Source organism: Sander vitreus, chromosome 19, assembly GCF_031162955.1.
Source record: "Sander vitreus isolate 19-12246 chromosome 19, sanVit1, whole genome shotgun sequence".
Taxonomy (NCBI): Eukaryota; Metazoa; Chordata; class Actinopteri; order Perciformes; family Percidae; genus Sander; species Sander vitreus.
The window spans coordinates 6089885-6115997 of NC_135873.1; the positions used below are offsets into that span (position 1 = coordinate 6089885).

Genomic DNA, 26113 nt, shown 5'->3' on the forward strand with positions numbered 1-26113 from the left:
GAGCCTAAATAAACTGTGCAGGTAGTCTTTTGGCAAAGGAGTACTGATATAAAATACATTAAGGCGTTTTACTCATGGAGGAGTGGCATAGTTGCATACAGCATTTTAATACATTTAATTGTATTTATTCTAAATGTTGTCAACTTTAAATAATCAGTAAATAAAGAATCTCCATAGAGGAATCATTTTACTTTCATTTTCTTGACATGACAAGCCATCCCATGTGATAACAGGCTCTTCCTGTCGGTCCAGTGTTGACCATAGTATGAAAACATTAGCTTGTAGAAATCCCCCACTGTTCCTGTAAGTTTCTAGTTCACCAGTTAAGTTATTTGACAAAGTGTTCAGGGAGAGGAAGCATTTTCAGCACACAATGGCAGGCAAGTGTGTTCTTGTATAATTGCATGAATTGAGTTCGCTCTAAGTATAAGTGCAACCTGTGTCAGGTATTTCAGGTGATCTGCTCTAAATTTGGTCTCTCAAATAAGGAGTTTTTAATAAGAGTTTTGTTTAAAGCTGTTTGATAGTACTAATCAAGGGTGTAGCTTTGGGTTCAACATTGGAGGGGTTGAGATTTCCACTTCTAAGCTAAATTGTGAACGACAAACACTTCCTTTCCTGCATTCTGGTGAATTTTTCTGCCTCAATTTATGGTGAAAATGTCTTTATTTATGTAAAGGAAATTATAATAGGTTTTTAGGGGGGGTTGCACTGGCCAGTTTTGATAATTCCCTCTGCAAATTACGCCTATGGTAGTAATGCTTTGTTAAAAACATCCAACATGATTCCAACAAATGTCTGATGGTGTGATATTTACTAAAAAACTTTGTGTCAGCCGAAACTGTCGCCTCAGTTTCACTTTTGGATTAAGTATGAAAACTACGTCAATATTGCACTTATAATAGTGATGGTATTTGGTACCTGCAAGCTGATCAATGGGACGACCTCAACATGCAGTAGATTTTTACTTTCCCTCTTTTCATAACATCCCAATCACATGCAGAATTAATACCAGTTATGTTTGCTCTTTAGCCCCATCTACAGACCGCCCAGTGACAATCACTGTGGGTGCCATATTAAGACTTCAGGTGAAACCCCCACTAACCAGACCCCCAAGGCTATCTGGTAAGTCGTTGCAGTTTAGTAGGTACAACCAGCTAAAACTAATGTAGTCTAATACAACAACTACAAATGTTGGTTGTCAAAGTACTTGATCTTGGAAACAATAATTTGACATAAATATTCTTAACACTAACTACTTTGTATATACATTTCTAAAATAACTAAATTCCTGTGACCTTAAATGCCTTTTGAGTCCGTTTCTGTCACATTTAGGGATTTAAGCTATTGTTACAGTAAGGTTTTGGTCATCGTTCCATGTCATTTAATGTAATGATAATAATAACTAATTTGTATAGAACTCAAAACAAAGTTATAGAGTGCTTCACAGAAGAAGAAGAAAAGGAACAGACATTTCTGCTATTTTTTAAATGTATGTAGGGCTCAAAATATGCAATTAATCTGACATTATCAATTTGATTATTTATTTTTAAATCCTACCCCTCTAGTTGCAGTCACAGTGCAATGGGTGGTCATAACTCTGGCACGAGTCATCTTTGGTCAGTATCATCTTTCTTCAGTTTGATGTTTCATCATATCGTCTTTCAACAACCTTCCTGTAACCACACAGCTCTCGCCACCATCTGTCCACAGGTGTTGTTTATTTCAAGGACTGCCCTCAGCAACCTAACATTCCCAATTACCTGTTAGGGTTGGCTTTGATGACGCTGCTGATGATACCGTATGTGACCCTTCCCTGTGAGAGGGATGCAGCTCAGCCACAGGAGCGTCCCAAAGGTTTCAAAGCCTGTCTGCCGTGCTTAATAACCCTGTTTTTCTGCACATGGACCCTGGCAGGCAAGGATGAAAAATGACACAGGTTCCATGATTTAAAAATGCTGATTTTGAGGATAATCAGATCACAACTAAATGTGTTTGTCCAATGCATCTACAGGTGACGTGTGGGTCTTCTCAGTCTATCAACCCAACTACGATCCTGCAGCTGCTGATGGTGCTTACTGTGATAAGACCCTGTATACATTTGCTTTCTGGAATGCAGTGTGGGAGAACTTTGTGATTTTGGTCCTCTTGGCCAGACTCTGCAAAGGGCTGCTGTGTTGTGTGATGATGAGTCCTGCAACAACAAACAGAGACTTTTATGGGAATGTATGAGACATGGATGGATGGATCTAAGGTTTAAATAATTATCTGCATACATTAATTTATTTTATTGTGGACATTAAATAGGACTTTACAGGGATTTTATCATAATTTGTGCAGTGGGAGATTTAGTATGAGAGAATGTGTTTTTTTTTTATGTAGGGCTAAAAATAACAATTATTTCCATTATGGATTAATCTGGCTATTATTTTCTCAATTAATTAAATATTGGTTTGCACTGTAAAATAAAAAATCCCATTGCAATTTCCAACAGGCAAAGGTTATGTCATTAAACTGCTTGTTTTGTCCTATCAACTCAGTTTAATATGACATAAGATAAAGAAAAGCATAAACTCCTCACTATTGAGAGGCTGGAACAAGGGCATAACTGGCATTTTTGCTTGAAAATGACTCAATCAATTATCAAAATAGTTGCCAATTATTCTTCTATAAATTCATTGACTTATCATTCCAATTGTGTAGTTTACCTTTTAAATTGGTTGTTGTCATGGTTCTTTGGCATATGCCATGGCTTAATTGCTTTTCTTTTTTCACTTTGTTTTCTACAAATTGTCAATTTAAAACTGTTATTTATCGGCTATGTAGTAGTTATATGCTATGTCTTGTTTATTTTATGTAGCTAGCTAATATTAGTTTCTGCTGGAATGTCAGTTTTAAATAAAGGTTATTTGATTTTGGTTGAAGTTTACTGATTTGGGCTTTGGGGTGGTTTTGTCATGTTACCGTTCGTTCAACATCCCTTTATCTCGCGAGAAGCTTTGACATGTCAGTAGCCTACCAAAACTTGACCAAACCATGTACAGTGGGAGGAAGTGGAGACGCGTCGTCCATCTGTATATAGGCTGCATTCTATGGACCAAGCTGATCGATGACGCCCCGTTCAACCAGCCAATAACGTGAAGGTAAACAATGCACATTCAGCTGTCATGAACCCCGCAGTTCTAGCTCCTCTCGGCAAACCTGGTAGGCTGAATCAAATTCATAATTTTTAAACATTAACAGAACTGACATCCATTTTTTTCAGCTGTAAAAGGTGACATATTCCACAAAAACTTCGATCAGTCTTCTTCTGCAATGACAGGCAAGTTCATTTAACAAATCTTATCAGTTTCACTTGACATAGGCTATCATTCGGCTCATCATAAATGCTAACCTTGTTTTGTGAAATCCTATCGCAGATAAAGTTCAAGAGCTCGTGTCAAAGTGTCTGCAGGCCCGGGACATGGCATACTGTCCCTACAGTCGGTTCCCTGTCGGTGCTGCCATATTAACAGCAGATGGCGCTATCATTTCAGGTAACAACCCAACAGGTGCCTTCTCTTTTCTTGTGGACCCATTAAAACTAACTGAAAACCGCAAGTAGAGTAATAGGCTATGTAATCTACCCAAGTAGAACAGCTGAAGGCCCTACTTATTTTGTAGATTAAATATGGTTTTACATTACAATGCATTAGTATTAGCGATCCAATATTCAAATAAATAATATTAAATAATACTGAACTCACAGGCATACATTTTCTGCGTAACAAATATAAAATACTATACATATAAAAGTAGACTATATTTTGCTCATAATGCTTTTGTAGATTTACCTTAGTAAGATCTTAAATGCAGGACTTGTAATAAAGGTTGTGGGATTTTTACTCCTGTAAAAAAAAGGTTATTGTTTTTTAAAATGCCCTGCTGATGCATAATGAGTATTTTTACTTTTGATTTTTCAAGCAAACTTTATTCATATAACACTTTTCAAAACAGAAATTATAAAGTGGTCACAAAGCGAAGTAGAAAGAAGGGGGTAAAGTATTTAAAAAATAAAAATAAAAAGTTGCTTCTTTTGCCGCTGTGAAAGAATCCAGAGTATTAGTATTTGTGTGTTCTCAGGCTGTAATGTGGAGAATGCCTCCTACGGTCTGACGGTGTGTGCTGAGCGGACTGCCATCCAGAGGGCTGTGGTGGAAGGACACACACAGTTCACTGCCATTGCTGTGACATGGTTAGACTCTCATTGTAGTGACTTTGATGACATATTAAAAGTTTCATATTGCACATGTTCTGATGGCTTTATCCTCTCCTCTGTTTATATGCAGTGATATCAAAGACCGTTTCGTTGGGCCATGTGGAGCGTGTCGACAGGTTCTTATGGAGGTGAGACATCTCTTTTATGACCGGTACAGACAATCAGTAAGTGATACACTGCAAAAGCTTTCCAGCTTATCAAGTTATTTCTGTCTATAATTTACAACCAAGAAAACTTGATTTCAGAAAACATGTGAAATAAGTCGATTAGAACAAGCCAAAATCTCTCTGCACTGGCAAGTTTTTTTTCACTTGTTCTAAGACTTTGATTCCTCAAAATAAATTAGATTCACTGCCATTGCCACAGTCAACAAAAAAAAATGATAAATGAGTTATAGTTCTTCACCTGAATTGTATTCCTGGAAAGTGTGGCAGGGACTTTGATACCACATTCAGACCTTCATGTTAGGAAATAAAATATATAGCCTACAATATACCTTGTATATACTTTCTCTTTCACTAGTGTGCTTTACTCGTCCTCTCTCACCAGTTTGGATCAGACTGGACTGTATACTTGACCAAGCCAGACGGATCTTATAAAAAAACCAGCCTTAATGAACTGTTGCCTCTAGCCTTTTCCCCGGCCGACCTGATGAAGAAGAACTGATGAAGCCTCAGCAGCATCACTTTTTAGAGTAAAAGTACTTTTTTAGCTGCAATGAATTGTGTTATAGCAACAAATTAGGGTAAACAATAAAACTTGTTCCCCTCTAAACGTGTGTGTGATGATGATGATTTATTTTTATTAATATTAATATTATGCAAGAGAGACTTTGCTAGAGAGATCTTAAGAGCTCTAGAGATGACGTCTCAAACAGAAATGTCATATGTTACGTGATAAAAGTGGGCGGGTCCGAAATCTGTTTCCGGAAACATGGAGGCTGTTGTGGGCGATGTGGTAGCTCCAGAAGACCTTTTAGTAAGTTTTTCAAATTACTAAACCTCTTCATTTCATAAAACATACTCATTGACACATGATAGACACACACGGATGTCTTCACAACAGGTGTTAAACCGGTAAATGCTGAAGTATGTGTAAAACGCGAGGTTTCTGACTATACTTCGACGCGTCACCTAGCTAGCTAATGCTAACGGCTGTGTTTAAATATCTATGGGTCATATTTGTGATCAAAACTGGTCACGATGACATAGTAAATGTCTGCTACTAGGTGTATATGACTCATGCTATAAAATGTAAATGTTATATTAACAAAGCAAAGTGTTTCTTTTTCACTGTCTTCCTGTAAATTACGCTAATTTTCTTTCCCAGGATGGCGGAGGCATGACCCGCCCTACTCTCCCTCTGATTGGCTAGTATTCGTTGTCTGCGTTTTGTTGGGTTGGTTAGGGTAAAGAATGTCAATCAGAGGCAGAGAAAAGGCTGAGTAGTGCGGGACATGCCTTCGCCATCCTTGGGAAAACAGATTATTTAAATAATATATTACAAATTACACAAATTAAATTCTGTGGTTGCTTCATTTCTGCTTTGTTTTGACAGAAATTTGAGAAGAAATACAACAGTGAGCTGGCAAAGGGAGCTGTCTCCAAAGAAACAAAGTTTGAGTATGCTTGGTGTCTCATCAGGAGTAAATACACAGATGATATCAAGAAGGGAATTGTACTCTTGGAGGGTAAGTTAATGCAATATATGCTTTTGTTAACATATCTTAAAAGCTACACATCACAGGACAGACAGTAGTGGATTTTTGAGGCCAATATTGAGATTTGAGAGTTAATAAGATAAGGAATTCTTAAATGTGGTTCTTAAATAATTCAGACATGTACTGGGACTGTGATAGTATTGATTATGAAAATGTCTGTCAGGCTCTTGTCACTATTACTATACAAAAATAAATTTCTGAGTTTTACTGAGAAAATATCAGAGACGGCAGCTTCACTGTTAGTAAGTTAGGGTTTGCGGTAACATCTTAGCTTGAATGTTTTCGTAATAGAACAGTTTAAATCAATATTTTTTCTTTGTTGCTGTTTTTTGTTCTAGAACTTGTTCAGAAAACATCAAAGGATGACTCCCGGGACTTCTTGTTCTACCTTGCAGTGGCCAACTACAGACTCAAAGTTAGTGTCATTCCTAAAGTCATGACAATATTGACATTGTTACATGTGTAGTTTTTTCAAAGTGAGAGCTATTTCCTCTCCTCTGTTCATCTTCTAGGAATACGAAAAAGCCCTGAAGTACATCCGAACTCTTTTGAAAAACGAACCGGGGAACAAGCAGGCGCATGAACTGGAGAAGCTTATCGATAAGGCTTTAAAGAAAGGTATGAACCAATCTGAGTAACATAATAACAATAACATAATTTGAACAGTTATTTGACCCTGTTGTTTGAGTGTAAAACCACCGTGCTAACATTCACACATTGTCATCTAGACGGCCTGGTTGGCATTGCGATCGTCGGTGGATTTGGTCTCGCTGTGGCCGGTTTGGCCGGTCTAATCGGCTTGGCTGTGTCAAAGGGAGCTGCTAAATCCTAACCTAGACATGGGACGACATGTCTTAATTTTACTGGACTGACACACTGACTCTGCATAAAAAAAAATAAAAGTTTGTGGAGAGAGCCTGAAGGATGTAACATGTTGGTTTTAAGTTGAGTATGTACATTAAAGGGTTTGAATAATGCCAGTGAATAACCATATTGTAACAGGGTTGAGATTCACCATACATATAACATTACTTAGCGGTCTATTCACACATGATAGCATGGCACTTTTCTCAATATTTGTGTAAATAAATTAGATAGTTAAGGTGCCGCTCAATTTTATGTAATTTCTTATTTAGTTTGCACCTCAGCCTAAACTTCCTAAGTTCACACTTACATTTTGTAAAGAATGTCTTTATTAAAAAAAAAAAAGTGAAGTTGAGGTTCTGTAACTGTCTGATGATTTTTGACATACAAAATTGTTAAGGAAAGTGTTATTGGTGCAGTAGAAAGTGTAGCTGGTGAGGTAGCAGTCACTTAATGCCATAATGCTGGTAGAAGACTGTAAGTCCAGCTGCTGCTGAGGAGGCAATGAGGAGATGTTTGCATTTATTTTGGACATGAGGTTTCTTTTCATTTGTTCTGAATACTACTTAAAATTTAAGAGAGGCAACGCACTTGGTGGAAATTAATACCTTTTGTCATTTAAAATGCATATACCTTTGCTACATGTAATGGGTTGTGTTTTACATCTCGTTAATTAAAATGATTTTGAACTGAGAGAAGATTTGTGTTCTCAGGAAATTATTTTTGAGCTGTTCAATGACAACTGCTTCACTGTTGGAGTACCATTCACACAGGTATGTATTTATTTTGAGATCTGTTTTGTGAGAGAGAGAGCTAACTACAGGAGAAGATATACAACAATCATACGGTAGTCACACTCAACACAATCAGACATCTCTAACATTTACATTGCATGTTTCATCTAGTCAATTGTTGGACAAAACAAACTTAAGAAAATAAAATAATTCAAATAATTACAAGGGAAAAGCAGCAAATGCTCACATTTGTTAAGCTGAAAATATGAAATGATTGGCATCTTTGCATGCTTTGCATTTCAGTCACTACTTGTTTCAGCTCCAATTGTATAATGTTGGGTAGTTTAATCTATAACAAAGCATTATATTTTACAAGCTTTAGATGTAAAAAGTATCTGCTCAATAAATGTAGTGCAGTAAGGAGTACAAGGCAGCCTGTAATCTAGACATTGTTTAAAATGAAGAGGAGCAAGATACCCACAAAACTATCATCTGCATAAAAAAAGGATATTATGAGTTTGTATTGTTATTCAAACTGTTATGAAAGAGCAGGAAACTAGTTTTCCATTGACGTCAAGCTGCATCAGATCAATTTATCAAAGTCATTTTCAGAAGAATCTTTTGTTGATGGAACAAAGTCCAATTCAATTCTTATCGCTGTCATTTATTGACTCATAAATTTTCAATGAAGTTTTTTTGTGGACGTAAGGGAGTAGACTACATAATCTAAGTGTTTGAGTCTTGAGCACTAAGATAGGGCAGAACATGATGGAACAAAAAACATGCCTGTCCTTGTTCACTTGCTGTCGATTATCCTCACATCTTGACCCCTGATAGATTCAAGTCTCTGGGACCATTTTACGACGGGAAGGCTTATGGAGGCTATCGGTTGTCTCGGGTGTTATCAGCTTTGTGGGGTGTTACTCATTAACCCATCTGACATGACCGAAACTCCCCAGGGACAGATCAGTGAAAACAATAATCTTCTTCGGTGTGAAAGAGGTGATCGAGTGGGTAAACTAAAAGAGAAAAGGGTCAGTAGAAGTCCCCCAAAAATGTAGGCCTATATCCAAACAGAGGAGCAGAAAATAAACTTAATCACTAACAAAAGTCAGACTCATCTCATGTGTTGTTTTAACACACTTCAACATCAATGATTAATCAAAGCCAGTAATTTAGATCAGCTTCAGTGAGTTTCAGTTACGAGGGCCAATGTTCATGGTTTAAATATGGTTTACACATGACAGAGATATTAACGTGTAATCACCATAAAGAAAGGGAATACGTCTGGAACAGTGTTTAGTTAAATTACCCACTCAGTCATCTCACAGTAATTTGAAGTTACTGTTTAATCAAGTAGAACAGCGGTGTATTGACTGTCATCTTTTATTACTGCTGGCAGTGACAGAGAGAGAGAGACAGTACACAGTACAGTTTGTCACAATTTCATGTGCATCTCCTTCCACCTTTTTATTGTACTGTTTGTAGTCTTAGATTTTATTTGCAGAGCAGACCATGCTGCAGGCAAAAGCAATCTTGTAGGATACACCAATGAAAAAAGGCAAAATGTTGTGGCCTTTGAGAGTGCAGAAAAACATCATTTAAAGTGTTGATCTGTTTTTGCAGGGTCCAAGTTCTTTCAGAGACATGTCATTTTAGCCATGCTAGCACCATGGCTCTATGGATGGCAATGACGGTCTGTTTGTTGGTAGGTCGATAATCGGTCCACCACATAGCTCCAGATTGAAATATCTCTGTTATTATTGGATGGCTAGATTTTGAACAGACATTCATGGTTTTCAGAGGATGAATTCTAATTACTTTGGTGATCCTTTAGCACAACATGAAGTTCTCTTTTGAGGTTTTGAGCATTATGTTTTAACAACTATTGGATGGATTGACATGAAATTTGATAGAGACATTCATGTTCCCCTCAGGAGGAATTGTAATAACTTTGGTCAACCCTCAACTTTACATCTAGAAACTTCATCAGGTCAAACTTTTAATACGTTTTTTAATAACAAAATACCTGCAACTTTTATAACATTCCCATCCGCCTCAGCTGTACTTAATTTTAATAATTGCTAATTAGCAACTGTTAGCATGCTAACACACTAGCCTAATATAGTTAACATGGTATCATAAACTCAGATTTGATATATTTTTATGACAGATTTGACAGTTACCTGGCAACATAAGCAATAACCCACCAACTGTCATATTTTTATTTAAATATTGCTGCATTTTGATTGGTGCAAAGAAGCATGTGACATTACTTTTTTCACTAATTAAGCTCCGCCCACTTCAAACCAGTAAGAAGAAGACAGAAAAAAACACAAACAGAAGTCTCTCTTATGAAACAACAAAAACTGTTGGCAGAAAATTGTGTTCATGTTGGAGCCCCTTGCTCATAATAATAAGTCTATTTATAAAAATGTGTTTTCCAGGCCTTTAAGTATCTTTTCACTTGTTTATAACACTTTCACATTTCCAACAACACAACCATGAAATGTAGAAAGATATCCACTATATGGTCATAATTATACAAAGATTTATGTATCAGGTAATTTCTTAAAATGTAAAATTCTGGGTTTCATCTTAAATATTTTCCCACATATTACCATTTTCTGAACACACATTGTCCACGCCGTGTATTTCACAAGATGTATTATAATAGTTGTAAAATAATAAAATCAAGAATTGGGAGTTTGAATATAAGCCTGGACCACAGAAGGGTTGTAAATGAAGCAGGAACTGTTCCTATCTCTTAAAACATTTTTTTGCAGTATTTGTTCATTTTCCTTTTGTATAGAAACTAGGATACACACACATCTTTTTAAAATTGCATATCTCTTCTGTGCGGTCTTCTGTGCTGCCATGTAATGAGTTATTCCTGGAAAGCATATGGTGGGCTTCTTTCCAGGTTAAAAAGAAATCACATAAACAGACCAGACCAAGCCACTGTGATATTTGCATTTAATAAGACAAACTCATCAGCAACCGATGCTGTGGCCAAGTGTATTGTGAAAATTAGCTTTGTAAACAGCTTGGCCAGTAAAAGAGACATTTATGGCGTGGCAGGTTCCAGTTTTCAGAGCTTTACCTGCAGTTTGAATTTCTGTCTTTGTTTTAATCACTCTGAAGTGAGACATCAATTCTGTAACACCAAACGATGACCTCAAATACTCTCACAGTGTCCAATATGTAAGTAAATGTATTATTCCTGGAACGGGTTCATTTACAAGATGGAATTTGGGGTTTAACAGATCACAGTTAATCAATATAAAAACGAGCCAAAAATAGGATACTTGATTCAAACACTTCCTATGAAACCTCCTGGTAACATCATAAGCCTTTTTCACAAAGACATTTTGACATGTCACAGTCATGGATGTATTAAGAGAACACAGTAGGAAACACATAGGTGTAAATACTCAAATTAATTGATAGCAGGATTCCATTTAGCTGCTTCAGTTTCAGAGTCCTGATGTTGTGTATTCAAAATGGTAAATATACTGTAGATATTGATTAGACCTTTTCCGTGTCACTGCAATTGATTCACAAACTTTCCTTTGCAAACACTTCAACCTCCCACTAACTTCCAGAAAACTGATGGGTTAAGGTTTATGGCTGGTGAATTTCTGGAGCCTCATTTTTGACCTTTAACAAACAAGTTTGCTGGTTTAGAAATGTTCCCACCTCTAAACACTTGAGGGCTTTGTCTGGAATACAGGTTAAGAATAATGTTATCATTGTGGTGAACTCAGTGTGTGCCCTGGATTTGGCAAGGCTGACCCAGCAGCTATCAGGAGGATAATTAATGAAGACACTCAAACACACAGAAACTACAGGGGAAACTGGGTAACTTTAGAACTTTGTCATTTGCTTTTAGTTGTGACTTTGAGCCTTAAGTTAGACCAATTACATGTTGATACCTTTCCAAAAGGTTACAAAATCCTGGATGTGATGCTTAGTCACTGTGAGATTATGCTTTATGGCCTTGGGGGTTCCAAACCAAAACAATAAAACTAACATGGTGCAGTTAGCTTTATTCCAAAAGTGCTTTGTATTATGCCGCTTCAGAATAAAACTTAAAAACTTTTCATATTTCAAGTTTGGTTGTTCATGAAAGGAAAAAATGTTATGGAATACGTTCACAGCCACAGTGCAGTGTCATTAAAAGTGACTGTTGACCATTGGACCCTGAGAGAGTGAGCCATTGAACACCTGTTCACTTTCAGGGGTGTAAAATACGAGTGTGTGTGTGTGTGTGTGTGTGTGTGTGTGTGTGTGTGTGTGTGTGTGTGTGTGTGTGTGTGTGTGTGTGTGTGTGTGTGTGTGTGTGTGTGTGTGTGTGTGTGTGTGTGTGTTACTAGGGGAGGAGGGAGAGAAAGCAAGTCATGTAAGTCATTATACATATCTGTTAAGCTGGACACATCTCCCAGTGGCAGAGCAGACACACCACAGATACACTCTCAGATACACGCTGATTTTCCATCACACCAGAATCAGATATTCTGATCTTTATAACAGGTTTTATTGATTTAAAAAAAAAAAATCTGAACTCTGGATATACTCTTCTTTGACTGCTGGTCTCAGGAGGGGTAATGGATCCAATTGTGGAAGTAGTGGCTTTGGTGCTGGGGTTCATTAGTTGGGTGATGGTGGGGGTCACCCTGCCAAACCGTTACTGGAGGACCTCCACCGTCGATGGGAACGTCATCACCACTTCCACCATCTATGAAAACTTGTGGATGTCATGTGCGACGGATTCCACTGGGGTGCATAACTGCAGGGAGTTCCCTTCACTCCTCGCTTTGAGTGGTATGTTGACAAAAAAAATCGACCATGTTATTGCAATAAATCATTTTGATTATAGAATTTAAGAATTTGTTTTATCCACAAAATGTTATCATAGATCATTTTAACTTAAACTTCTAACAATAAAAAATGACTGTTAAAGGACAATTACAAGATTTCATGGGCTCTTGGACTTTAAATATTCATAACAAGACATGTTTACAGGCCAAAATCAAATCTTAGAAATTGGTCATACTGTAGTAACAAGTAAATGGTGGTGAGTGGTTGTTTTGGTCTTTTACCACACTGTTTAGGTTACATTCAAGCGTCTCGTGCCTTGATGATCACATCGATAGTGTTTGGCACATTTGGACTGGTGGCGGCCCTGATAGGAGTGCAGTGTTCGAAGGCTGGAGGAGATAACTATGTTCTCAAAGGGAGGATTGCTGGCACTGCTGGAGTCCTGTTCATACTTCAAGGTAACAAAGACATGACAAATGCATTAAAAGGTGTATTTTAGAAGAGGGTAAACCAGTGAGATTGAGTCCAAAGTTGAGAGAAGTTATGTTCCTCCTGACCGGTCTAGATAAGATAAGATCCTTAAGATAAAGGAGCTTCTCCACAATGTTAATAAATGATAATCATGTTTTCTTGCACATTCAAATCCTGCAAGACTTTGGACCTCTTTGTAAATGTCTGCTTTGTCAATGCTTAAAGAATATTTATTTTTCTGTCAAAAAGGTCTGTGCACAATGGTTGCAGTGTCTTGGTACGCCTTCAACATCACTAGGGAATTCTTTGACCCTTTCCATCCCGGGACAAAGTAAGACATTGGTGATGGTGTTGGGGTTGTGGTGGAGAGGGATAACCAAAAGGCCTAACATGAAGCTCACATGGGCTGACTGACCCTCTGCTGTGTGTCACAGGTATGAAATAGGAGAAGCACTTTACATCGGCTGGTGCTCCGCTGTGCTCGCCATCGCTGGAGGAGCCTGTCTCACCTGCTCCTGCAAAATGGCCACAGAGGAAAAATAGTGAGTTTAGTTCTCAAGTTTCTGACTGCCAAAATACAATATTTAGTCATTTATTTCTGGATTTACTGTTAATGAATTGTCTGTAACAATGCATGCATTGCTTTACAATCATTAACATTGCAATATATTGCTCCATACACTAGATGTTAAAGCGTGAAAGTCAATTTTAAATGTAAGGTAGTGAAATTATTTTTTATCTGAGGTTAGAGTGATGGATTATAGCGTATATGTGGTGGAATTTTGCTAAATGGAGACTAGTAGTACAGTACAGTGGGGCTTCAACCTGTGTACAAGTCACAGGTAAAGCCCAACGTGTTCAATTCGGAAACACTTTATCACAACCTGTGTAGGCTGTAGGTCAACTCTGGGTATTTAGAGTTGAGAGAGATTGAGCAGCTGTATGTGTGTCTTGTGTATTGTGTGTCTGTCTCTCAAGGTCCCTGGAATTAGATAATTTCCCACACACACAGGGAAGACACAGTTCATTAACGCACACACCTAGGCTCCACAGCAGTATGGTCAGGCTGACATTGTTTCAGTCTGTGCTGAGATGTTTGGGTTTATGATTTAGGGAAGCATATCTGTCTCTGGCGCCAGTAATATCTTTCTTTGCATTGAGGGTTAGATACATATTTGGTAAACAGCTAAACTTAACATCTCCAGAATGAGTTAAATACTTCTTGGCAAGGCAGAAATCCTCAGTTAGGATGGCATTACATGACACATGACACTACATTGTGGTTGAACTGTACTGAACTGCTTAATCCTAAAAACCTCCTCAATTGATCCAGAGTCAAGCTGCTCCTGAGATTTCCCTAACAATACATATACCAATAAAGTGTCAAAACAATCTCACGCTAGAATAATCAATATCTAAAAAGAAAGTTGACTTTGAAATAAACATGCATAAATACATTCAAAAATAAATGAACCAATACAGTTTAGACAATGGGAATAATATTGATTCTTTGTATTTATTTAATTTCGGCTCACCATTTATCACATCTTTTATAATTTACATGCATATATTGAATACATGTGATGATTGTTTTGCTTTGAAAATGATTCAGAAAAAAATTCATGGCATTTTGGCGCCTTGTTGTGGCAAAACGTTATTGATTCACCTGTGGGACATTCTCACTTTAACTTGTTGGTAGTGCCCAGCCATCTAAGTGCCCTTGTTTCTGACATATGGAATTTATTTATTTTAAAGACCATTAAGTGTCATTATGCAAGATGAATGAGGTTGTAACAAAGTACACCAACATAATAAGTAATAAATCAAAAGGGGTGATAATTAAGGTATACGTGCAGTTTAGTGTCCCAAATTATTTTCTAAAAACTGAGTGTCCCAAATGATGAGGGTCTTATTTGAGACAGGTTAGGGTTAGGGTAGCACAGGTGGTTTAGCAGGTTCATAATTAATTAAGGACATTGTATGGGGAATTTGGGACACTAAACTGCACGTATACCGATAATTAATTAGTCATGATCCTCTAAATCCATCAGATTACCTGTCTCATGTGTTTTAAATTGAGATGGGCCAGTCAGAGACACATTATACAAACAGGCAGGGTGAAAATGAAAGGGGGCACCTGGTGGTGGGTGTGTCCAGGGGCGTAGCACAAAATTCTGGGCCCTGTAGAAAGGCATTTTCTATGGGCCCCTCCCCGCAACCACAGCGATTCATTCTAGCATCTTTTTGTGCTCTCCTCACATGAGGGCCCTGGGTACTCAGTCCCCTTTTCCCCCTAGTCTGACGCCCCTGGGTGTGTCTGGAGTGAGAAAAGCCTGATTAGGCCTCAGACTGGTTAAAGCCACTATGTGTAGGATTTGAAAATTGAATTTGGTGCCCCCCAGTGATTTGATAGGAAAAGACATGGCTGCAAATACACTGTGCTGAGAAGAATCAGCTGAAAACAAAATATAGACTGCACAAATTTTCAAAATAACCTTCTTATAATTTTACTGTGTAATAGCTCAATACATGTCACAGAAGGAAAAGCACGGGTGTTATAATATTAATAATATAATAATAAAATCAATAATGGCTGGACTCCATTTAGATGCTTCAGCTTCAGGGGTACTATGCATACTGGCTCACTGTCTCCGTCATGGCTTACTGGAGCTCCAACCTCAGTGACTAATGTTTTTCTGTAACCATTATTTTACAGCCCGATGCCTTATCAAAACAGGGGAACTGTATATTCTGGAGCTGCACCGACCAGAAGCGTGACTGCTACTAGTACCTACGGCAGAAATGCTTACGTTTGAACGTGATGTGAAAATAGAACTTTGTCACCAAAAACTTTTTTAGATGCCCTGGTGTTCAAATTTTACACTTCAGATGGAGCTTTTGTCCATGACTTTGTGGAAAAGATAAAGGTCCATTATGCCACTGTGCTGTATATAATTACAATATAATGTGTGTATTCTGTATAAATGATAGCATTGAAATTATAGCATTAAAGTTGTAAAAAGGTAAGCTACTAATCACCGGCTCGGTGCACAAATGTACTAAATGCTTGCAATGATTCTATTTATGTTTCCCTAAAGATGTTAGCAAAATACATTTACATACATTCATTTATTTTCAAAGGAATCCAATCATTTTATGATCTAGCTACACACTAAGACATGTTAAGGGGAAGGTCAAACTGTGATAATCCAGATATTTTTTTGTGTGTGTGTGTGTGTGTGTGTGTGTGTGTGTGTGTGTGTGTGTGTGTGACTTGCCACTGCCCCCTCTCTTTCCTGCAGGTGTGATGTTTTGTACAGTTTTATACATAGTACCTGTAAAAGATGGCGCATAACAATTCTTTTTGATGTTTTTTTGTTTGGTTTTCCACGATTGTGCACAATAAAATGTGTTATGCCAAACATTTCCGTTTGACTATGTATTCCTGTAGTCAATAAAGTTATAATTGTAGGCCACTCTTTAAAAAATCAGATAACTATTATTCATCTTTGAGTAAAATGTTGCACCTACAAATAAATGTAAAACATGAAACTATATGCAATTCAACTCAAATTATGGGGAATTACAAATGATGTAGGCATCTTATTCAGAGATCACAGGTGTCTTGTGTCTCAAATGTTATATTTCCATTAAATCACACAGTTTTACAAATTAAAATTGCTACAAAAGTAGGGGGTTTATCTGATAAAGATGTATGACATTTTATCTCACAATTACGAGATAATCATATTAAAAACGCTCACTACTGACTACAGTAGACAGGCTACTGTGTAGGCTATGGCTATAGTAAATTGTGATTTTCAATGTGCAGGCCTATTACTGCACATATAAGAGCCACATTTAGTAAGTTTCTCTTTCTCCTTGATCCCCAATCATTTACATTAAACCGTTGCCTGCCTTGGTTACAGTAACCAACACATGCCTCCTGCCTTCATGGCCCATGCATGGAAATGGGAGTGCCATCCGTGTTAAAATAGTCTCTCCAATGAGAGCAGTCCACGTTTCCAGACGAACACGGATGTGCGGCGTGTGGGTCCGTGTGGACCAACCACGGAAATGTAGGGCGAAAAGGGAGGGGACAGAAAGGTTTCGTGTACAAACTATGCAGGCTGTCAGCTGTTCACTATCATCATGTTACATCAAGGTGTTTTGAATTCAACTTAAGCTCACGGAGTCCCTGTCAATGTAGGGGGGGGGGGGGAAGAGAATGTCTTAAATCTTTAACATTTCAGGGGGAACCTTTTAGCTGCGTACCTCATTTCCACACGGAATACTGTCACACCGGGACCGTAAATACACCGTCGTAGCTGTTCCTGCGGTCTGACAGAGGGGAGACGATGAAGATTTGATAAGGAATAACACCGTTTCAATGAAACAAACCGGTATTTCCACTCGACGTGAAAGCAGAGCTTTCCATAGTTTGCTGGTTCCGGAGTGGAAGTGTGAATCATTTTAGTGATGGAGTCGTGTCGGCGGAGAGGACTCAGCGGGGTCCTGTGTTCCCTGTCACTGCTGTCTGTCATCCTGGACATCCAGCTGGACGGTAAGGCTCGCTTTACACTCTTCTTTGCAGCCGTTAAAGTTTCCAACTGTGACGAAACGTTAGCTGAACGTTACTAACTGGTTTTAACAGACGACATCACATCACCCCGATCTAGCAGTATATAAACCAGCCCCACCTTTACAAGCTGCAACAATAAAGGGATGAACACATTAATGCATCACTAATTCTTATCCAGCAAGATATTTTATTAGGACTGGGATGATATGCTTTTGTCCCCATTCGATTCTTTCACGATACATGGGTGCTGATTCGATTTGTATTGTGATTTTTATTTATTACGATTCTAGAAGTATTGCGATTTGATAGTATTTAGTATTGCGATTTTCTTTTCCTTCTTTAACAAAAACAAAAATTGAATAATACCCTTTTAGAGACAATATAGCATGAGACATTTTTAAAAACTGTTTTTTTTCTAAAAAGAATGCACAACACGTGTCAGTCAGTCTGACATTTATTTCATTTGTAAAGAAGTAAGGTTACATAACATGTATTTTCTGCTTTCGCTCTGTTTAACTGCTAAAAATGATACAGTCAGCGGAACCGTATAAACACAAAATATTAAGGTGAATCATTGGTAAAAATAAAAGAATCAATTCTAAAATCGTCGTTTTTTTTTTTTTTTTCACCCCTATATTTAATGTATAATTCTGAAATAGGCCATACTTTAAGTACATTTTGATGATACTACTTTTACTTTAAATGCAGGACTTTTAGTAAGTTAGCCTAACTATTGCTACTTTTACTAAAGTAAAATAAGTGAGTACTTCTTCCACCACTGCTACAATTACAGGCATATTAGACAAGTGTTGTTTTTTTAAGCAGAATCTGAATTGTTTTTGACAAATTAACTACCTGACAAATCGAAGTACAGGTGTGTCAGGTTTTATACTCAAATCAAAGTAGGCTTTGAATAGTTGTCTAGATAACCTGAAACCTAATAAGCAGTAACTACACTTCTGATTTGCTTAACCATTTTGATTTATGTAAGACACTGACACATTAGCTGTTAGAATGAACATAAATCATAAAGCATAATGTAATCAGGTGAATGTAATCCTAGTGTAATCGCATGGATTGGATTTTTGAGTTACTTGTGAAAGATGTAAAGATGTAGTATTGTTTAACACAGTTTTGTAATTGTTATGATGTCTGACTGTAATTTGAAAATGAGTGTAAACCTTAAAACAAAACCTGACAGACAAAATGAAGCTGCTGTTATAATGTTGTCGCCATCTCTTTTTCATGTATATATTTCTAGCGAGGCTCCGACTTGTGTTTCAGGTGTCTTAGGGGCGACTCATGTCGAGATCGAGCACCACTTGGAGATGGGCCGCAAACTTTTGGCTGCTGGTCAGCTGGCCGAAGCCTTGTCCCACTACCACTCTGCAGTGGGTAAGGTTACACACACACACACACACACACACACACACACACACACACACACATTTTATACTGGCTGACATTTTCAGTCTGTGTCTCTGCTCCGATAATGCCTGTCCTCTTTCTATACTTCAGTACAGACAAGAACGGTTTGTTTTTGTACAGAAAGAATGACGTTTGCTACTTTTGACAGAATCAAAATTGAGTGTTCTGGACATTTTACAGAGGGCGACTCTAAGAATTACCTGACCTACTACAAGCGAGCTGCAGTGTTCCTGGCTATGGGAAAATCCAAATCTGCCCTGCCAGACCTAACCAAATCCATCCAGCTCAAGCCTGACTTCCTGGCTGTAAGTTCACCCAAGTTCACCCGATCACAACCAGAAAATAGGGTTTTGTGTTCATGTTCTTATCATATTTCTTTCTCTCTCTTGGGTCTCTCTTTTGCTTTCCTACTTTTCTTGTCATGCCGTCTCTTTATGATCCTGCATTGTCAGGCACGGTTGCAGAGAGGGAACATCCTGTTAAAGCAGGGCAACACACAGGAGGCCAGGGAGGACTTTGAAGCAGTGGTAAGTTTAAGCCCTACATCACTGGTTCTATCTTTTTTTGTCAGAATAATGTATCTTTTAATCCATTTTACTTTTTAGCTGCAGCGCTCCCCAGACCACGAAGAAGCCCAGGACCAGCTGATGAGAGCAAACGAGCTGGAGGAGCTGCAGGAGGAGGCCCATGCTGCGTACCACCAAGGGGACTATAGTGCTACCATCAGCCTGCATGAGAGAATCATTGAGGTGTGTGTCAGCTCTGAAATGTATAAAAAGAAAGTCCTTTGCATGCATTTTGTCTGTTGTCTTATGTTCCTAGTTGCTCAATGGTGTTTTAAGCCTCCAACGTCACCTTCCAGGCAGCTGACCCTAACCTTAACCCTTAACATAACCATTGCCGCGCTGTGTGGAAGGCGACGTTGGGGGGCTTAAAACACCAAACACCTTCTTAGTTGTACTGTTAGATTATTGACCATTATGTGAAATATCTGTCAAACATAAAATATATATACAAAAAGGGCATTTTAATGTAAATTTGATCAAAATCTCAATCTTTTCTCTTCCTGTAAAGTGTGAAAATCTTTCAGCTGTCACATCTGGTACTCCAGTGTGGATACAAATAATCTAATTGATCTCTAATAATATGATGATGGTTAAAGTGTGATCGTGATTGCCCTTTGCTGTTCAGCTGAATTAGTTTGCATGTGTGTCTGTTAACTCTTAATAAAAGCTGCCATCTCTCTTCAGATCTCTCCGTGGGATCCTGAGTCGCGGGAGCTTCGTGCAGAATGTTACATCCGAATGGGGGATCCACAGAAAGCCATCCAGGATCTGACGCCGACCACAAAGCTACGCAACGACAACCGCGCTGCCTTCCTGAAGCTCAGCATGCTGCACTACAGCCTCGGAGATCACCACGAGTCACTCAAGTGAGCTTTGTTGCTGGAATAAACAAACAACGTTGATTCAGTCGGCAGAATCATGCAAATTAAGCAGATTTTCATCTCGGGAGCATCTGTTTTACCGTGTTGTTTTGAAGAAGTCAAAATGTGTGTCTCGCTCATCTGTTTCTGTGCAGTCACATCCGAGAGTGTCTGAAGCTGGACCAGGATGACAAAGAGTGTTTCAGCCACTACAAGCAGGTGAAAAAGCTCAGCAAGCAGCTGGACGCGGCAGAAGAGCTCATTCAGCAGGACAGGTCAGTACTTCTGTGGGACTGGTGCACTTTCCCTCCTAAATCATGATCCTCTTAGGACATCTAACATGTATTTATTTTTAATAATTAACCTTACAATCATTTCTTTTTACATACACTTAGGTATCAGGAAGCCATTGATAAGTATGAATCGGTGATGAAGACGGAGCCTAATGTCCCATACTACACCAACCTCGCCAAAGAGAGGATCTGCTTCTGTCTTGTCAAGGTGAGAGAGAGACAACAATGTCTGTACATTTAAAGCTCTGGAGTTGGATCTCTAGCCAAGTGTTAGTCAGTTGGTGGCCTAGTTGTTGCATGCAATGGCTCTGTAGACTGTTAACCTTTTTCTCTGTGACAAATGGTACAGAATACGTGACACTTTTACATTTTTAAAGATCATGTAAGGTCAGTTTTCCTTTTTGATATCAGCTGGCATCACACTTGCCACTCCCAATGCTCATTGCTGACTCATTATCCCTCCATCTTGCTAATTCTAGCTCAACTTGGCTCAGGAGGCTATAGACGTGTGTTCAGAGGCACACCAAAGAGACCCCCGCAACGCCAACGTCCTCAGAGACCGAGCTGAGGCTTACATCCTCAACCAGGAGTACGAAAAAGGTATTGGGTCTCCCTACACCCTTCTCAGTAACATGTTGACCCAGTTTGTAAAAACCTTGGTTTAATAGGAAGCAAGCAGTCTTTGATTTTAGAAGTATATACTACTTGGAAACTTGTAAAAGAAAGATCTTGCATTTGCACTCATGAACAAACCCCAATTCCAATGAAGTTGGGACGTTGTGTAAAACGTAAATAAAAACAAAATACAATGATTTGCAAATCCTTTTTAACCTATATTCAATTGAATACACTACAAAGACAATATATTTAATGTTCAAACTGATAAACTTTGTTTTTTTGCAAATATTCACTCATTTTGAATATGATGCCTGCAACACGTTCCAAAAAAGCTGGGATGGGCATGTTTCCCACTGTGTTACATCACCTTTCCTTTTAACAACACTCATTACGCGTTTGGGAACTGAGGACACTAATTGTTGAAACTTTGTAGCATGAATTCTTTCCCATTCTTGCTTGATGTACGACTTCAGTTACTCAACAGTCCGGGGTCTCCATTGTCGTATTTTGCTCTTCATAATATGCCCCACATTTTCAATGGGAGACAGGTCTGAACTGCAGGCAGGCCAGTCTAATACCCGCACTCTTTTACTATGAAGCCACGCTGTTGTAACACGTGCAGAATGTGGCTTGGCATTGTCTTGCTGAAATGACCTGCTTGGATGGCAGCATATGTTACTCCAAAACCTGTATGTACCTTTCAGCATTAATGGTGCCTTCACAGATGTGCAAGTTACCCATGCCATGGGCACTTGCACACCCCCATACCATGACAGAAGCTGGCTTTTGAACTTTGCGCTGATAACTATCTGGATGGTCCTTTTCCTCTTTGGCCCGGAGGACATGACATCCATGATTTCCAAAAACTATTTAAAATGTGGACTTGTCAGACCACAGCACACTTTCCCACTTTGCGTCAGTCCATCTCAGATGAGCTCGGGCCCAGAGAAGCTGACGACGTTTCTAGGTGTTGTTGATATTTGGCTTTTGCTTTGCATGGTAGAGTTTTAACTTGCACTTGTAGATGTAGAGATGAACTGTGTTAACTGACAATGGTTTTCCGAAGTGTTCCTGAGCCCACATGGGTAATGTCCTTTACATAATGATGTCGGTTTTTAATGCAGTGCCGCCTGAGGGATCAAAGGTCACGGGCATTCAATGTTGGTTTTCGGCCTTGTCGTCTACGTGCAGAGATTTCTCCAGATTCTCTGAATCTTTTGATGATATTATGGACTGTAGATGATGAAATCCCTAAATTCCTTGCAATTGTACGTTGAGAAACGTTTTTCTTAAACTGTTCGACTATTTGCTCACGCAGTTCACTAAGAGGGGAACCTCGCCCCCTCTTTGCTTGTGAACGACTGAGCCTTTCGGGGATGCTCCTTAATCATGACCAATTAACCTGGTCACCTCTGGAATGGTCCAAACAGGTGTTTTTTGAGCATTCCTCCTTTCGTTGCAGGCATCAAATTCAATATGAGTGAATATTTGCAAAAAGACAATAACGTTTATCAGTCTGAACATTACATATCTTGTCTTTGTAGTGTATTCAATTGAATATAGGTTGCAAAGGATTTGCAAATCATTGTATTCTGTATTTATTTACGTTTTACACAACGTCCCAACTCCCTTGGACTTGGGGTTTGTACAAAAAAAAAAAAAATAGATATATTGTTTCCATTTTAGCAGGTTCTCCATGGTTCAAGATATCATAAATACTTTTTTCAGAAGATTAATTAATTGATTGTTGTCTTTTATGGTTATTCAACCTTTTAAAATAAAATCACGTAAAACATGATCAGTCTTAATAGATGGTAGTTGAATGTAGGATTAGTGTTTTGCTACTCCCATCTTCACAATTATGTAATTTTATTTTCAAATCTGGACTGAAAAAAAGGTACTGTATTTCAAAACCAAATGTAGTATTGTCCACAGCACAAGTGTGGTAGACAAAATATTTCTTCTCTATATATGTGCGCCTGCTCTACCAACTGAGCTAACCCGGCCTCACAAAACATTTTTTTTAATGTCTTTTAATATCCGTTTCGTGTCAGCCGTGGAGGACTACCTAGAGGCGAGAGAGTTTGACAGTGAAGGCGAACGCATCGACCTCAAAGAAGGGCTGGAACGAGCACAGAAACTGCTCAAAATCTCTCGTAAGAGGGACTACTACAAGATCCTCGGTGTCGGCAGGTAACCAGTCCAACCAGTTTTATTACAGTGTTTACTTCCTTTGGACTGACATTGTACGCTAAATCCATCCATTATAGATGACTTTATCAAACAGATGGCTCCAAATAACTCTCCCAAACTTGTTTTGCTCAGAAATGCAAACAAGCAGGAGATCATCAAGGCGTACAGGAAGCTGGCGCAGCAGTGGCACCCCGACAACTTCCAGTCCGTGGCTGAGAAGAAAGAAGCGGAAAAGAAGTTTATCGACATCGCGTCCGCTAAAGAGGTTCTCACTGACCCAGGTCAGGAGCTGAGATGGCTCTAACATTGTCATTTTAAGCATTTAACAGACACTTAGTTGGTTCCAAGACCCAAACTGGCTACAAAAGTGAGTTCTAACATCAGAAATCTCAGCACTTGAGAGCCAAATACTGATGTTAATAGACACTGTTGCCAGTGCTAGAATTAAACCTGTGGCTCCTCGTGATAAATCTGATTGGCTGTCAGGCTCTGCGTGATGAAAGTATATACAGTAAAAAGTTGGGAAAGGAATGTGAAAATGTTCTTCCACAGTTTAACAATTAGCAAAAACACATGGGAGTATCGTCTGTTCAGACAATCCGTATCATTTTAAGAATATTGAAGGAGGTTGTTTTGGTACAAAGTGGCATTGTACTAGTGAACTGCTATCAGGTTTGTTTGACAGAATCCAATATATGCATCATGTTAAGTCTTAAATGTGTCCCTCCATCCATCCCATTGTCTTTGCAGAAATGAGGCAGAAGTTTGACGCCGGTGAGGATCCCCTCGACCCGGAAAACCAGCAAGGTGGAGGTGGAGGTGGACAGGGCTGGCCTTATCACTTCAACCCATTTGAGTCCGGCGGCAGCTTCCACTTCAAGTTCCACCACAATTAGAGAGGAGGACTTGACGAACACAAAGGGGAGGGGGTGGGGGACATTTGGGAAGAACAACGGTGTATTTACGGAGAAGTCTTCCTCAGAACTTGTGCTTCAGCTTGGACACAGTTTTGTCAGTTACTTGAATCTTTTGATTTTTGAATGCAGCGGAAGATTGAGCTGTACGGTGAAAAAAGACCTGGACTTCTGACCACTGAAACTGAGGATCTAACTGCTGTTGAATTAACTTTTCGCTGTGGTTGAAGAAAATGAAGTCTTGTCAACACTTGAGATCCTTAGAAATGGAAAGGTGGTGGTTGAAAGCAGTCGCTGTGGGTGTCTGCTCTTATTTCTCATATTTCTTTGTGCCATTCTTTGAACCTTTTTATCAAGGGACTCTTTTTTTAATGCAGTAGCTGCTTGGACATTACATAGAAGGACTGTCAGTGTGTTGATTTCTCTTCGCAGTATTCTTTAAAGGAATTCCAAGTTTACTGAGCTCAGTCTATATTTTTGACCATGTCAAACCTTTTCACTACTAGAGAACCAAGATTTGTATCCATCACGACATCAAGAGGCATTTTGTTGAGCTTCTACATTAATGGTAAGTAGGTGAGACTACAGCACTATTAAAGGAAACTTGAGGGTGTTAAAGTTTTGAAATCCTATGGATCTTAAATCAATGCCGCTCTGTGATTGTTTTTGATTTTATTTTAAATTACTGTTTGTTTTCACCAACTGTCTAATTGAAATAATGTGTGAATTCTGTATTTGGCTGGAAATAGTGTATCTTCAACAGGCTATATATCCAGCTCCACACATTATGGATGTAACTTGGTTAAAACTGGACAAAAAACGTGGCAAATGATGACTGAGTCAAGAGTATTTTGGTCTTTCCCTTTTCACTCATTTCAAAGCACGTTTTTGAAACCTTGCACTTTTACCCTTTATTTTAAAAACCACTCCACATCTTCTCCACTCCTACAATGTTACTGCAGGCTTTCAAAAAAACATTCAAAGTCTCTTTACAAACCTAGTGCGTCTTTAATGGTTATCTGAGAGCCTCATTTATAAAAAGGTCTAACAGATAAGTGCCCATTTTAAAAGTTACAGTGAGCTGGATCGGTACATTAGTTACAGGTCTGTGACGTATTGTATTGTATGTGTAATTCATACACAGTGTATTTGGTTGATTTGTCTAACATGATGCACTGAGGCACAATTTGAAAACGTAACCATTAAGTTGCAGATGAAATCAAAGTGCAACTTCGTAAACGAGGCTCCAGTTTTACAGCCAGGAAAGACACACAACCGTTTAACCATGAACTAAGATGACATTCTTTTTGACAGTTATTTTGTCCATAATAGCTTAAAGATACAGTGACTGTAACAGTTTTCAATCCTGTCCACTGCTCGACTGTGTGAACTAAATATGATCGGCTCTTTGTATTTAAATTGACTGACTGGGACAGTTTTGTTTCGGGGTTTTCTTTTTAGGGTTTTCTGCTGTTAGTGGCATCAATTTTACTGTTGCCAAATTGAATCAGGTGACATGCTGAAGTGTATTAAAATATGGAAACAATCTAATTTGGTCCTAATTTCATGACGCATTGCATGCAAGAGACAGCTACAGAACAGCTCCACCTGCAGCCACAAGCTTTTTACTGGTTTGTTCAAGACGCTAAAGCATGACAGATGTTCATCCTGAGATATTTGACCTACAATTTAAAGACAATTTCCCTAACTTTCCGCCTTTCACTAACCATAAGAGTACTCCACCGATATAGCATTGCACTCCTATAACTTTATCCAACTCACTGTAAACGG

At 38.6% G+C, this 26113-nt stretch overlaps 4 protein-coding genes across 7 annotated transcripts; all 4 read left to right on the forward strand.

Moving 5' to 3' along the window:
- Nucleotides 1–246: 246 nt before the first annotated feature.
- Nucleotides 247–5019, forward strand: LOC144534418 (cytidine deaminase). 4 transcript variants are annotated; one of them, XM_078276333.1, is made up of 10 exons: nt 247–380; nt 1033–1125; nt 1569–1619; nt 1714–1917; nt 2015–3143; nt 3266–3322; nt 3420–3536; nt 4123–4234; nt 4329–4386; nt 4781–5019. In XM_078276333.1, exons 6-10 carry the CDS (start codon nt 3316–3318, stop codon nt 4922–4924), a joined length of 438 nt encoding a protein of 145 aa, XP_078132459.1. In that variant the 5' UTR covers nt 247–380; nt 1033–1125; nt 1569–1619; nt 1714–1917; nt 2015–3143; nt 3266–3315; the 3' UTR covers nt 4925–5019. The 4 variants fall into 4 exon arrangements, with proteins under 4 accessions (XP_078132459.1, XP_078132460.1, XP_078132458.1 ...); XM_078276334.1 differs by having other exon boundaries at nt 4808–5019; XM_078276332.1 differs by lacking the exons at nt 3266–3322; nt 3420–3536; nt 4123–4234; nt 4329–4386; nt 4781–5019 and having other exon boundaries at nt 254–380; nt 1771–1917; nt 2015–2918.
- A 141-nt stretch (nt 5020–5160) lies between these two features.
- On the forward strand, nt 5161–7540 carry fis1 (fission, mitochondrial 1). The gene is made up of 5 exons (XM_078276356.1): nt 5161–5236; nt 5816–5948; nt 6317–6393; nt 6491–6596; nt 6707–7540. The coding sequence occupies exons 1-5, from the start codon at nt 5192–5194 to the stop codon at nt 6808–6810; spliced, it is 465 nt and encodes a 154-aa protein (XP_078132482.1). The 5' UTR covers nt 5161–5191; the 3' UTR covers nt 6811–7540.
- Nucleotides 7541–12183: 4643 nt separating this feature from the next.
- Nucleotides 12184–15684, forward strand: cldn15a (claudin 15a). The gene is made up of 5 exons (XM_078276123.1): nt 12184–12400; nt 12691–12855; nt 13118–13199; nt 13303–13410; nt 15585–15684. Exons 1-5 carry the CDS (start codon nt 12184–12186, stop codon nt 15682–15684), a joined length of 672 nt encoding a protein of 223 aa, XP_078132249.1.
- A 1277-nt stretch (nt 15685–16961) lies between these two features.
- dnajc3b (DnaJ (Hsp40) homolog, subfamily C, member 3b) lies at nt 16962–25868 on the forward strand. Its single transcript, XM_078275665.1, has 12 exons — nt 16962–17432; nt 18735–18845; nt 19059–19183; nt 19331–19405; nt 19484–19627; nt 20129–20310; nt 20460–20579; nt 20700–20805; nt 21077–21197; nt 23270–23408; nt 23541–23689; nt 24159–25868. The coding sequence occupies exons 1-12, from the start codon at nt 17348–17350 to the stop codon at nt 24302–24304; spliced, it is 1503 nt and encodes a 500-aa protein (XP_078131791.1). The 5' UTR covers nt 16962–17347; the 3' UTR covers nt 24305–25868.
- The last annotated feature ends 245 nt before the right edge of the window (nt 25869–26113 follow it).